Below are 14,448 nucleotides of genomic sequence, written 5' to 3' on the forward strand. Positions count from 1 at the left end.
CAGTGAAATAATTGCAGTTTCAGAAGGAAAAAATAGAAGAGGTGAAGGAAATGTTTTTTTAAAAAATAATGGTTGAGGCCAGGCGTGGTGGCTCATGCCTGTAATCCCAGCATTTTGGGAAGCCAAGGCAGGTGAATCACAAGGTCAGGAGTTTAAGACCACCCTAGCCAACATGGTGAAACCCTGTCTCTACTCAAAATACAAAAATTAGCTGGGCATGGTGGCACGCACCTGTAATCCCAGCTACTCAGGAGACTGAGGTAGGAGAATGGCTTGAACCTGGGAGGCGAAGGTTGTGATGAGCCGAGATCTTGCCACTGCACTCCAGCCTGGGTGATAGAGTGAGACTTCATCTCAAAATAAATAAATAAATAATGGTTGAAATTTTTCCAAGATATTATTTTCTAGGTTGAAAAAACTCTCCACTGCTAATCAATAGTAAAATCTACACTTATACACAGTAATATGGCAAAATACAAAACATTAAGGATAAAGAAATGTATCAAAAGACCTAACAAGCTGGATCTAAAATATAACAAAAATGTGGGAGCTAGACATGGTGGCTTATGCCTGTAATCACAACACTAGGGAGGCCTAGGTGGGCAGATCGCTTGAGCTCAGGAGTTCAAGACCAGCCTGGGCAACATGACAAAACCCCGTCTCCACAAAACATACAAAAATCAGCCAGGTGTGGTGTCACCTTCTGGTGGTCCCAGTCACTTGGGAGGCTGAGGTGGGAGGATCACTTGATCCCAGGAGGTATCGTGTCAAATAATCTTTGATAATGGTGCCAAGACTCCACAATGGAAAAACTATTCTCTCTTCAGCAAATGGTGTTGAGAAAACTGGACATGCCCATGCAAAAGATTAAAGATGGACTTTATCTCACACCATATACAAAAACTAACTCAAAATCGATTACAGGTACAAAGGTAGCACCTGAAACTATAAAACTCCTAGAAGCAAACATAGGGAAAAAGCTTCATGACATTGAAATGGGCTATGATTTCTTGGATATGACACCAAAAGTACAGGTAACAAAAGCAAAAATAGACAAATGGGACTGCATCAAACTGAAAAACTTGTGTGCACCAAACGACACAATCAACAGAGTAAAAAGACAATCTACAGAATGGGAGAAAATATTTGCAAACCACATATCAGATAAGGGGCTATCACCCAGAATAGGTAAAGAACTTCTCAACTTTAACAACAAAAAATAATCCAATTTGAAAATGGGTAAACAGCTTGAATAGACATTTCTCCAAAGATATACAATGAGCTGGTAACAGTGGCTCACACTTGTAATACCAGCATTTTGGGGGGCAGAGGCAGGTGGATCACTGAGTTCAAGACCAGCCTGGACAACATGGTGAAATCCCACCTCTATGAAAAAATACAAAAATTAGCTGGGCATGGTGGCGCACGCCTGTAGTCCCAGCTACTCATGAGGCTGAGGTGAGAGGACTGCTTGAGGTCAAGGCTGCAGTGAGCCATAAGCGTGCGACTGCACCCCAGTCTGGGCAACGAAGCAAGACCCTATCTTAAAAAAAAAAAAAAAAGATATACAATGGTCAACAAGCATATGAAAAGATGCTCAACATCACTAATCATAAAAGAAATAAAAATCAAAACCACAATGAGATCTCATCTTCATACCTGTTAGAATTGCCAATATCAAAAAACCAGAAAATAACAAGTATTGGAGGATGTGGGAAAACTGAAACCCCTGTGCACTGTTAGTACGACTGTAAAATGGTGAAGCTACTATGGAAAACAGTATAGAGCTTCCTCAAAAAATTAAAACTAGAACTACCATATGATCCCACTTCTAGGTGTATATCCAAATGAACTGAAAACAGGATCTTGAAGAGATATCTGCACAATCCACGTTCATTGCAGCATTGCTAACATTAAGCATATAGATACAACCGAAATGTCCACTGATAGATGGATACAGAAAATACAACATATACATACCATGGAATGTTCAGTATTATAAAAGAAGTAAATCCTATCATATGCCACAGCATAAATTAACCTTGAGGACATTATGCTAAGTAAAATAAGCCAATCAGAAAAGGACAAATACTGCATGTGATTCCACTTATATGAGGTACCTAAAGTAATCAAGCACACAGAAATGGAAAGTAGAATGGTGGTTGTCAAGTGTTGTGGGGAGGGAGAAATGGGGAGCTGTCACTAAATGGGTAGTTTCAGTAATGCAAGGTGAAAAAGTTCTAGATAACTATTGAACAACAATATGCACATAATTAACAATGCCATAAAATGTACTTAAAATTTTTGTTAAGAGGGTATTTTTTTTTTCTTTTTTTTAGGTTACTCAAGTAAGGCAGTGGAAATGGAGAAGGAACAAAGAAATCTATAATTGGTTGTAAACATCACTGCAACCAGACCAGTGGGTAAATTTATTTGCTGTGCTTTTTACTGCAATTTTAAAAAGAGAAAAAGAGAGAAAAAAGGAATAATAAAAGTACCCCTATTTGCCGATGACATGAATATTGATGAAGAAAATGCCAAAGAATCAACAAAAAAGCTCTATCACCTGAGTTAGCAAGACCCAGGATATAAGGCCAATATATAGCACAGAAGTCAATTTTACTTTTATATAGTTGATCTTCATTCACAGATTCCTAATTTGCCTACTCACTAAAATTTATTTGTAATCCCAAAATCAATATTTACGGCACTCTCATGGTCATTCATGAACATGTACAGAGCAGTGAAAAATTTGAGTCATCTAACATACACATTCCCAGCTGAGGTCAAAGTGATACTGTGTCTTTTTAGTTCAGGTCTCATACAATAAACAAGTCTCCTTTTAGCGCTCTACTTAGTGCCATGTTTTTGTGCTTTTTTTTGTTTTTTTCCCAGTAATTTTGATGTTTAAAATGGTCCCCTGGCACAGTGCTCAAGTGCTACCTAGTGTACCTAAGCACAAGGAAGCTATGATCTGCCTTGTGGAGAAAATCTGTATTTTAGATAAGCTTATTCAGGCATGAGTTATAGCACTATTGGCTGTGTAAGTTCAATGTTAATGATTCAATAATATATATTAAATGAGGTGTCTTCAAACCTTCAAATAAGGTTACCAACTGTACAAGCAATGGACAAAACAGTACATTTTATAATAGCACCTAAAAGGCAAACACTATGCTGAAAACTATAAATTACAGATTAAAGAAATTAAAAACCTAAGCAAATGGAGAGATATGGATGTGTTCATGGATTGGAAGACTTTATCTGGTGAAGGTTTCAGTTCTCTCCAAATTCTTCTATAGATTCAATGCAATTCCATTCAAATCCCCAGCAATCTTTTTATAAAAAATGACAAGCTGATTCTAAAATTTATATGGAAAGGCAAAGGAACTAGAATTGCCAAGACAATTTTGAAAAGAAAAACAAAGTTGGAGGATTCACACTATCTAACATTAAGACTTCATAGAAAGCTACAATAATCAACAGTGAGATGTTGACAAAAGGATTAACATACTGGAAAATAGGAAAAGAAGACAGTCTACAAATAGACACACATATATATGATCAATTGATTTTCCACAAAGTTGTAAAAGTAATTCAACAAAAACAGGATAGTCATTTGAACACATGGCACTGAAACAACTGGATATCCATATGCAAAAAACTATGAGCCTCAACCAACACCTCAAACTATGTATAAAAATTAATTCAGAATGGATCACACAGCTAAATGTAAAAACTAAAACTACAAAATATGTATAAGAAGTTTGCAGAAAAATCTTTGTGACCTTGGTTTCCTAAAAGTTTTCTTAGAAAAATGACACCAGGGTTGGACATGGTGGCTCACGCCTATAATCCTAGCACTTTGGGAGGCCAAGGTGGGAGCATCACTTGAGGACAGAAGTTCAAGACCAACCTGGGCAACAGAGCAAGACCTCACTTCCACAAAAAAATTTTAAAACAAGCTGGGGTGTGGTGGCACACATTTGTAGCTCCAGTAACTTGGGAGGCTAAGATGGGAGGATTGCTTGAGCCCAGGAAGTTGAGGCTATAGTCAGCCATGTTTGTGCCACAGTACCCTACCCTGGACACAAAGTGAGAACCTGTCTCTAAAAAATATTAATTAAGGTCAGGCGCGGTGGCTCACGCCTGTAATCCCAGCACTTTGGGAGGCTGAGGCGGGTGGATCACAAGGTCAGGAGATGGAGACCATCCCGGCTAACACATGAAACCCTGTCTCTACTCTACTAAAAATACAAAAAAATTAGCCGGGCATGGTGGCGGACGCCTGTAGTCCCAGCTGCTGGGGAAGCTGAGGCAGGAGAATGGCGTGAACCCAGGAGGCGGAGCTTGCAGTGAGCTGAGACTGCGCCACTGCACTCCAGCCCGGGCGACAGAGTAAGACTCTGTCTCCAAAAAAAAAAAAACTATATATATATATATATATTTATATATATATATATACACACACACACACACACAAATTTTTAAAAAATGACATCAAAAGCATGATAGATAAAAGAATTTAAAACATCTGCTCTATGAAAGACACTGTTAGGAATATAAAAAGACAAGACACGCACACATGCATATCAGGCTAGAAGAAACATCTAATTGACAAAAGAAATATCCTGAATATCCAAATAATTTTTTAAATTCAGTAAGAAAACAGATATTGTCTGGGCACAGTGGCTCACACCTACATTCTCAGCCCTTTGGGAGGCCGAGGCAGGTGGATCACCTGAGGTTGGGAGTTAGAGATCAGCCTGAGCAACATGGAGAAACCCCGTCTCTACTAAATATACAAAATTAGTTGGGTATGGTGGCGTATGCCTGTAGTCCTAGCTACTCTGGAGGCTGAGGCAAGATAATTGCTTGAACCCAGGAGGCAGAGGTTGTGGTGAGCCGAGATCGTGCCATTGCACACCAGCCTGGGCAACAAGAGCAAAACTCCGTCTCAAAAAAAAAAAAAAAGAAAGAAAGAAAGAAAACAAATATTGAAATGAGCAAAATACTTTTTATTGATATATAATGATGTACATATATATGGAGTACATGTGATATTCCAATACATGCATACAGTGTGTGATGATCAAATCAGGGTAATTAGGATATCTACCACTTCAAACATTTCTTTCTGTTGAGAACATACCAAACCTTCTCTTCTATTTTGAAAGAAATACTAAATTATTGTTAACTATAGCCACAATGCAGTGCTATCAAACACTAGAACTTATTCCAATTTTTTTTTTTTTTTTAAGATAGCGTCTAGCTCTGTCGCCCAGGCTGGAGTGCAGTGGCACTCTCTCGGCTCACTGCAACCTCTGCCTCCTGAGTTCAAGTGATTCTCCTGCCTCAGCCTCCCAAGTAGCTGGGACTACAGTCACGTACCACCACGCCTCGCTAATTTTTGTATTTTTAGTAGAGACGGGGTTTCACTACATTAGACAGGCTGGTCTCGAACTCCTGACCCCATGATCTGCCAGCTTCAGCCTCCCAAAATGCTAGGATTACAGGCATAAGCTACTGTGCCCGGCCTCTAACTGTATTTTTATACCCATTAACCAATCTGTCTTCATACCTTTTGCCCCCACTATCCTTCCCAGCCTCTGGTAACCATTGTTCTACTCTCTACCTTCTTGAGATCAACTTTTTTTAGATCCCACATGAGTGAGAACATACAATATGTGTCTGTGCTTGGCTTATTTCACTGAACATAATGTTCTCCAGTTACATCCATGTTGCTGCAAATGATAGGATCATTCTTTTTTATGGCTGAATAATATTCCATTGTATATATACCACATTTTCTTTATCCATTCATCTGCTGATGGATTTAGGCTTTTCCATATCACGGAAACTGTAAATAGTACTGTAATAAACACTGGATTGCAGATATCTCTTCAATACATTCATTTCCTTTCTTTTAGTTTATACCTTACAGTGAAATTGCTGGATCATATGGCAGATCTATTTTTATTCTTTTGAGGAACCTCCATACTGTTTTTTACAGAGGCTACGCTAATTTATATTCCCAATTAAACTGTCCTACCATTCCCCTTTCTCTCTATCCTCACAAGCATCTTTTTTTTTTTTTTTTTTTTTTTTTTTTTGTCTTTTTGATGGCAATTTTAACTGGGGTGAGATAAAATCTCATTGTGGTTTTGATTTGCATTTCCCTGATTCACGATGTTGAATATTTTTTTCATGTACCTGTTGGCCACCTGCACATCTTCTTTTGTGAAATTCCTATTCAGATCATTTGCCCATTTTAAAAATCAGATTATTTGGCTTTTTGCTATTGTTTCAGCTCCTTATATATTCTTGTTATTAATCCCTTGTCAGATGGATATTTTGCGAATATTTTCTCTGATTCAATAGGTTGTCTCTTTGTTGGTTATTTCCTTTGCTGTACAGAAGCTTTTTAGTTTAATATAATTCCATCTGTCTATTTTTGCTTTTATTGCCTGTGCTTTTTTTTTTTTAAGAGATGGAGTCTCACTCTATCACCCAGGCTGGAGTGCAATGGCTCAATCTCAGCTCATTGCAAACTCCGCCTCCTGGGTTCACACCATTCTCCTGCCTCAGCCTCCCAAGTAGCTGGGACTACAGGCGCCCGCCACCATGCCCGGCTAATTTTTGTATTTTTAGTAGAGACGGGGTTTCACTGTGTTATCCAGGATGGTCTCGATCTCCTGACCTCATGATCTGCCTGCCTCAGTCTCCCAAAGTGCCAGGATTACAGGCGTGAGTCACCGCACCCGACCGCCTGTGCTTTTAAGTTTTTACCCCAAAAAAATCTTTGCCCAGAACACTGTCCTGAAGCATTTCCACAATGTTTTTGCCTAGTAGTTTCATAGTTTCAGGTCTTACATTTAAGTATTTAATCCATAAAATGAGAAAGAGATTTGAAAGGATACTTCAGTCCAGGCACAGTGGCTCACACCCATAAGCCTGGCACTTTGGGAGACCAAGGCAGGAGGATTACTTGAGCCCAGGAATTAAAGACCAGCCTGGAAAACATATTGAGATCTTGTTGCTACAAAAATATAAACAAAATTAGGTGGGCATGGTGGCATGTGCCTGTGGTCTCAACTACTCAGGAGGTTGAGATGGGAGGATCACTTGAGCCTGGGAGGTCAAGGCTGCAGTAAGCCAAGGTCACACCACTGCATTCAGCCTGGGTAACAGAGCAAGACCGTGTCTCAACAAAAAAACAAACAGAAGGCAAAAAGAAAAATGATATGGATACTTCACCAAAGAAAATATGCAGATGGCAAATAAACACAGGAAAACATGTTCAATATTATTAGACATTAGGGAAATGCAAAATTAAAATCAAAGGTGATATCACTACACACGTAAAATAAAAAATAACTGACAATACCAAGTACTAGAATTCTTATTGCTAGTGAGAATGCAAAATGGCACAGCCACTGTGGAAAAGAGCTTGGCAGGTTTCTACAAAGGAGAACAGTTGGGCCAGGTGCAGTGGCTCATGCCTGTAATCCCAGCACTTTGAGAGGCTGAGGAGGGCAAACTGCTTGAGCCTGGGAGTTCGATACCTGCCTGAGCAACACAGCAAAACCCTGTCTGTAACAAAAATGAGAAAATTAGCCAGACATTGTGGTGCATGCCTGTAGTCCCAGCTACTCAGAAGCCTAAGGGAGGAGAACCACCTAAGTCCAGGAGGACAAGGCTGCAGTGAGCTGTGATCATACCTCTGTTCTCCAGCCTGGGCGATACAGCAAGACCCTGTCGCAAAACCAAAACAAAACGAAAACAGTTTAGCATTTTCTTAGAAATCAAAACATGCACTTACCATACAACCCAGCAATGCACAAGGTATTTACTCAAGAGAGTAAATAATTTTGACATCCATTAAAATCCTGTATGTGGCCAGGTGTGGTGGCACACACCCGTAATCTCAACACTTGGGGAAACTAAGGTGGGAGGGTCACTTGAGGCCAGGAGTTTAAAATCAGCCTGGGCAATATGGCAAGACTCTATCTCTCACAAAAAATCAAAAAACTGAATGTGGTGGCGCATGCCTGTAGTCCTAGCTCCACGGGAGGCAGAGGTAGGAGGATCACTTGAGCCCAGGAGGTTGAGGCTGCAGTGAGCCGTGTTTGCACTACTGCACTCCAGCCTGAGTGACAGACTGAGACTCTGTCTCAAAAAAAACCCACCCACATGTCCTTAATTTGGTCAATGGATAAACTGTGATAATATCCATACAATGGAATACTATTTAATAATAAAAATAAACTATGGACACAAGGAATGATATGCATGAATGTCAAATTCAGTATGATAAGTGAAGGAATAATTCCATTTATATGACATTCAGGAAAAACGCAACACTATACAAACAGAAAACAGTTCAGTGGTTGCCAAATGCTGGAACTGTGGAAAGAGGTTGACAACAAGGGGCAAAAGAAAATTTTGGGGGTGATGGAACTGTTCTATAACATGACAACAGTGGTGGTGGTTGGTGGTTACATGACTGTATCTGTTTATCAAAACTCAGAACTATACACCAAAAAATATGAATTTTACTGAAGGTAAATTATACTCCAATTAAAAAACTGAAGGTAAACACCAAAAGAATAGAAATGTAACAACTTTCAAACTAGCTGAGGAAAAACAGAATAAAGAAAACAATCTAACAGAAGACATAAAAGGAGCAGAAAAATGATAAAAATAAAAACAATAAGAAGGCAGGCCGGGCGCGGTGGCTCAAGCCTGTAATCCCAGCATTTTGGGAGGCCAAGGTGGGTGGATCACCTGAGGTCAGGAGTGTGAGTCAACATGGTGAAACCCATCTCTACTAAAAATACAAAAATTAGCTGGGTGTGGTGGTGCATGCTTGTAATCCCAGCCACTCAGGAGGCTGAGGAGGAAAACTGCTTGAATCCAGAAGGCAGAGGTTGCAGTGAGCCAAGATCGCACCACTGCACTACAGCCTGGGTGACAGAGTGAGACCCCATCTCAAACAAACAAACAAACAAATAAATAAAATCATGGCTCTTAGTTGCATCAACTCAATAAGGTGCCTATTTCCTCCAGTAAAATTTAAGTAACACAGTGCTGGCAAATGGACTTAGTATAATTTTCAAAGGTGTTGTAAAACTGTGATGACAGACATTAGATTAGCTAAACTGAAATGAGGACAAAGTGTACTTTCAGTTGACTTTGAAACTTCAAAAGAAATGAATCAGTAAGAAAAGAAGAAAGACTGATTGGTTATGAACTGAAAAGGTCAAGGCTGGACAGAAAATGAACAAGAATGAATTTCAGAGATAGTAATCCTCTATTTCCCACCAGGTACAGATGTATAAACAGAGAATTGAAGACTTCGCTGAAAATAAATTAAAACCTATTTTATAAGACTTTAAAATTTTTTTAAAGATATCAATGAAAAATGTACTTCTACATCTACAATGTTATCTAAACCTCAAAACAGTAATTTTTTGATAGAGTATTATCTATTTGACAATGATGAAACTGAGACATGAAGATTAAGGCATAAATATCATACCCAACAGCAGACCCAGAACTAAAAGATAAATTCTGCTAATCTCCATTCCTATTTTTCTGTCAACTTAAGTGGAAAGAGGAAGTAAAATCAGTCCCTCAATTCAAAACCCACGTATGTATAAAATCCACATATAAACGGCCATTCTATAAGAGTGGTTTGCTGCTACAATAACGAACAAACTTCTCAGGTCTCACATAAATAACAAGTTCATCTAATGCATTCTAAATTGTTTCATTTACAAAATCAAATAAAGAAAAACTTAAAAATATCATCTACACCTACTATATCTTTGTGATAGCTTCAACATAGCGCTGCAGTTAAGTACTACTTTTCCTTTTGCTATAACTCTACTAACATAGCACATAATTTTTACATTTTTTGAATATTACAAACTGATATTCTAAGGCTTATGTATCAGTTTATTTTTTAATTCATTTTTTTAATTCCAAACTTGCTCTTCCTTGTATGTGCTATTTTTTGTTTGTTTGTTTGTTTTTGAGACAGAGTCTCGCTCTGTCGCCCAGGCTGGAGTGCAGTGGCACAATCTCGGCTCACGGCACACTCAGCCTTCCGGGTTTCCGCCATTCTTCTGCTGCCTCAGCCTCCCGAGTAGCTGGGACTACAAGCGCCCACCACCACGCCCAGCTAATTTTTTGGTATTTTTAGTAGAGATGGGGTTTCACCGTGTTAGCCAGATGGTCTCGATCTCCTGACCTCGTGATCTGCCCACCTTGGCCTCCCAAAGTGCTGGGATTACAGGCGTGAGCCACCGCGCCCGGTTGTATGTGCTATTGAACACCGCAAGTAGCAAAACTCCTTTCAGCCAGAAGCTGGGATAAATTCTGAAAAACCCTGCTCAGAGAACCCCAACAACTAAAGTGTTCCATTAAATATGTGTCAGTCCTAATTAATAACTCTAAGTACTACCCTCAACTTCTGAAGCCAACATACTATAAATTTTCAGTAACGTTATCATAACTAGGCAAAGAAAAAAAATTCCAGTGACTGAACACCCAAAAGATAACGAAAACACCTGTAAAACACAAGCAAATGTGATGAGATACTTAACACTGTACAAGCATTCCAATACAAGTATTCTCAAATATTTTATCAAAAAGTCAAGAACTTGAGGGGAAAAAAAATAACTGCTAAAGTACATCTGTTACACAGATTTCTTCACTTAATAGTAAAGTAGAAAGTAGGATTGATCTAGGATACTGATACAATTCCTACAACTGCATGTCTTAATTATAATAAAAAGATGATGTATAATAGGTTATTTTTCCTACAGAAAAGCTTATTAAAATGTTTAATCAAATGGAAAAATATTAAGTAAGATCTATATTATAAAGTTTAGACTGGATATTAATAATTGAGACCTTTAATAATTTGGTAAATTATATTAATGGCATCTAGTCCTTCAGAAAATTCCTAAGGTTTTCATTCTTCCTTTGCTTAGGAAATTGGGTAACCATAGTCACAAGCAGGCAGAAGCAGCTCAGAGGTGGAGATTAGCAAGGGCAGCACAAATTCCCGTGTGCTAATGTACAAAGAACAACTCCTGATCCTAAAGAACTCCACTGTCCAAGAAAATAATAAATTTGGAAAAAAATGTCTTTTACGTTATACATTAAGATATGTTCGGGCCAGGCGTGGTGGCTCATGCCTGTAATCCCAGCATTTTGGGAGGATCACCTGAGGTCAGGAGTTCAAGACCAGCCTGACCAACATGGAGAAGCCCCATCTCTACTAAAAACACAAAAAAATTAGCCGAGCCTGGTGGCGCATGCCTGTGATCCCAGCTCCTTGGGAGGCTGACACAGGAGAATCGTCTGAACCCAGGAGGCAGAGGGTGCAGTGAGCCGAGATTGTGCCATTGCACTCCAGTCTGGGCGACAAGAACGAAACTTTGTTTCAAAAATAAATAAATAAATAATAAAAAAGATATGTTCAAAACTGGTAATCCCAGCAGTATGGGAGGCGAAGGCGGATGGATCACCTGAGGTCAGGAGTTCCAGACCAGCCTGACCAACATGGGGAAACCTCGTCTCTACTAAAAATACAAAAAAATTAGCCAAGCGTGGTGGCACATGCCTGTAATTCCAGCTACTAGGGAGGCTGAGGCAGGGTTTGAACCCAGGAGGCAGAGGTTGCAGTGAGTGAAGATTGCACCACTGCACCCCAGCCTAGGCAACAAGAGTGAAACTCCGGTCTCAGGAGAAAAAAAAAAAAGTATGTTCATACCATATTATCCACTTCTTTTACTTTCCAGAATAAAGGACACAATCATAAAAAAGGACCAAAAAGAAAAAAGCCATATATATTAAGGAGACACTATCCCAAGTACTGTGATTTGAGCTTTACAAATTAATTGAATATATTATCACATATATCCCAAAACTATGCACAACTTTTATGCATCAATAAGTAACAAAATAAAGACAAAGATTTATGTGGCAGAGTGTTTACCAGTGAGTTTTTATAGTTTGAAAAAAACAAACAAAATGTTCAAAATGGGAAAAAAGTTAAATATATTTCACCGCCACCATGAAATGAAAAGCTATGAAATCTTTAAAGAAGCCATTTTTAGGAATAATTTAATGACATAGAAATACATTTATTTACTTTTTTTGAGGAAAACACATATAAAATTACATACAGCTTAATCCCCATTAATTTTATAATCAGGAAGGCCGGGCGTGGTGGCTCAAGCCTGTAATCCCAGCACTTTGGGAGGCCGAGACGGGCGGATCACAAGGTCAGGAGTTCGAGACCATCCTGGCTAACATGGTGAAACCCCGTCTCTACTAAAAAATACAAAAAAGCTAGCCGGGCGAGGTGGCTGGTGCCTGTAGTCCCAGCTACTCGGGAGGCTGAGGCAGCAGAATGGCGTAAACCCGGGAGGCGGAGCTTGCAGTGAGCTGAGATCCGGCCACTGCACTCCAGCTCCGGTGACAGAGCAAGACTCCGTCTCAAAAAAAAAAAAAAAAAAATTTATAATCAGGAAAAAAACATTTTTAAGAAAGATGATTAGCATTGTGTGAATGACAAACTTGGCTGACCACACTAATCTACATTCTAGATCTGGACTGCCAGGAACCAAACAAAAGAGAATAAAGTGGGAAAACTTTATCACCTACCACGAAGGTCTAGGTGATTTCTAGATTAATTTTCAGTCAGCCTCATATATTCCATTTTTTTTTTAAATAAAAAGTGAGGCACGAGTGTCATCCTTTTGGACATTACGTGTGCCATTCCGACAGCAGCTAAGAATAAAAAGCACTAACAAAAATTTAAATCTACTCCACATTTCCATTATCTTCATCTAAACAATAAAGGTAAGTCTACATTTTAATTCATTGAGGATGAGTTCAAGGTAATCCTGGAATTTTTGAGAAGATACTCCAAAAATTAGGGAGGAAAAATTTACACTGTGTATGACGGAAATTAAAAGAAGTAATCAGAGGAGATTTTTGTGGATCCTCCATAACCTAAGGTAAGGAAAAGACAGAAAAGAGAATCTGGAACCCAATTTTGCTATGTGACCTTGGATATGTTTCTTAGCTTCTTAGTATTAGTTCGTTCATCCATAAAACAAAGATAACTAACAACTTAAAGAACTCTAAAAAGTATTAAACTGCCAGCACAATGTTTAGCACACAGTGGGGAACTCAAGAAACAGTAGTTATAAATACTATTTTAAACAATAATCCAGCTGGATAGTGTACAATCTCAATTGTATCAGCCCATCTGAAGTAAATCTCACATCTAAGTAACATTGGGTCTAAATTCACTGAGTCCAAATGATCACTACACTATTACACCATAGAACCAATTACACAAAACTGGAGTCAATGAATTTATTGGTAAGTTCTTGAATGAACACAGGTATAAAATCAGTGGGTTGAAAAGTCTTAATTTCAAACAGAGAATAAAAGGATGGAGAAAAAACAGACTTTCCTGTTATTTAAAGAGCAAACCTAAAAATTAAAAGAAGTAAAGAGGAAATTAAATGGGGGAAAAACAGCAACCATCCCACAATGGCATCTAGAGAGGATAAATAATTTACACCAGTCGAGGTCCGGTCTGGCAATGAAATTGGGAGGAAGAAGTTCTTATATAGGGCTGCTTAACTTGTGATTCCCACTCATCACTGCTTATCAAGAAAATGATGACTGTAACATACATACTAACTTTAAAGAAAGTACAGCATCATTATTACCGTCCCGCTCTTTGTGCACATTAGTGTCAATGACATGTCTCAGGTTTTCAATGACAAACTCAATTAAATGTTGCAAATCCTAACTGGCGGATTAAATCTCTATGATCCAAGTATCCCCAGCCCCTACATAATCTCATCAACGTTGAATATTTAATAAAATTCTGAACTTTGTGGTTTAGAGCTGAAATGTGAGTTAAGTTTTACCTACCCAACAAGACTATACACTCTTCATGGTGGGGACCATTTTAAAAACTGTATTACCACTTAAAGAGAACTTTTATAAACTCCACAATCCCGGACATTATGTTCTAACAGTATGTGTTAACGTATCCTCCCAGAATGTAAATACCGGTGTTTATCATGAAATCCTCAGTGTACCTTAACAAGTTTTCCTCTAATCAGGCAAGTAAAAGATGCTGGGTGGATGCAATCATGGCCATTAAAAAGAATGCTGGTATATATATTTTGCAAATTACCCAAGAAGGAAACATAACAGGAATGAATCAGCACAAATTCATCACCACTAAAATATATATGAATGTATTCGGTCAATGGTGGATTTCGCTTCATGTGCAGATTATAACATCTTTATGCTTCAAAATGAGTTTGGGATTGTGGGCGGAGGCCGGAAGGTTGACGAGTAAGGATGTGGAAAGCGGGTACTACCAGGGCTGGAGATTTCCCA

The 14,448-nt window shown here is 38.7% G+C and overlaps 1 protein-coding gene across 13 annotated transcripts in view; it reads right to left on the bottom strand.

The window, feature by feature from the left end:
- RMI1 (RecQ mediated genome instability 1) overlaps positions 1–14,448 on the bottom strand; it is a 100,939-nt gene that overhangs the window by 85,468 nt on the left and 1,023 nt on the right. For 4 of the 13 annotated variants that reach the window (XM_073021470.1, XM_073021471.1, XM_073021468.1 and 1 more), the window contains exons 2-3: positions 7,722–7,755; positions 232–353 (exon numbers count right to left, since the gene is read on the bottom strand). The exons of 3 other annotated variants lie outside the window; for them this stretch is intronic. In XM_073021470.1, the coding sequence (XP_072877571.1) occupies positions 244–353; positions 7,722–7,755 (144 nt within the window). In that variant the 3' untranslated portion in view covers positions 232–243. The remainder of the gene's footprint in view (positions 1–231; positions 354–7,721; positions 7,756–14,448) is intronic. 6 more of the 13 variants (XM_073021473.1, XM_073021474.1, XM_037998561.2 and 3 more) reach the window with 3 other exon arrangements.

This window comes from Chlorocebus sabaeus, chromosome 12 (genome assembly GCF_047675955.1).
Source record: "Chlorocebus sabaeus isolate Y175 chromosome 12, mChlSab1.0.hap1, whole genome shotgun sequence".
Taxonomy (NCBI): domain Eukaryota; kingdom Metazoa; phylum Chordata; class Mammalia; order Primates; family Cercopithecidae; genus Chlorocebus; species Chlorocebus sabaeus.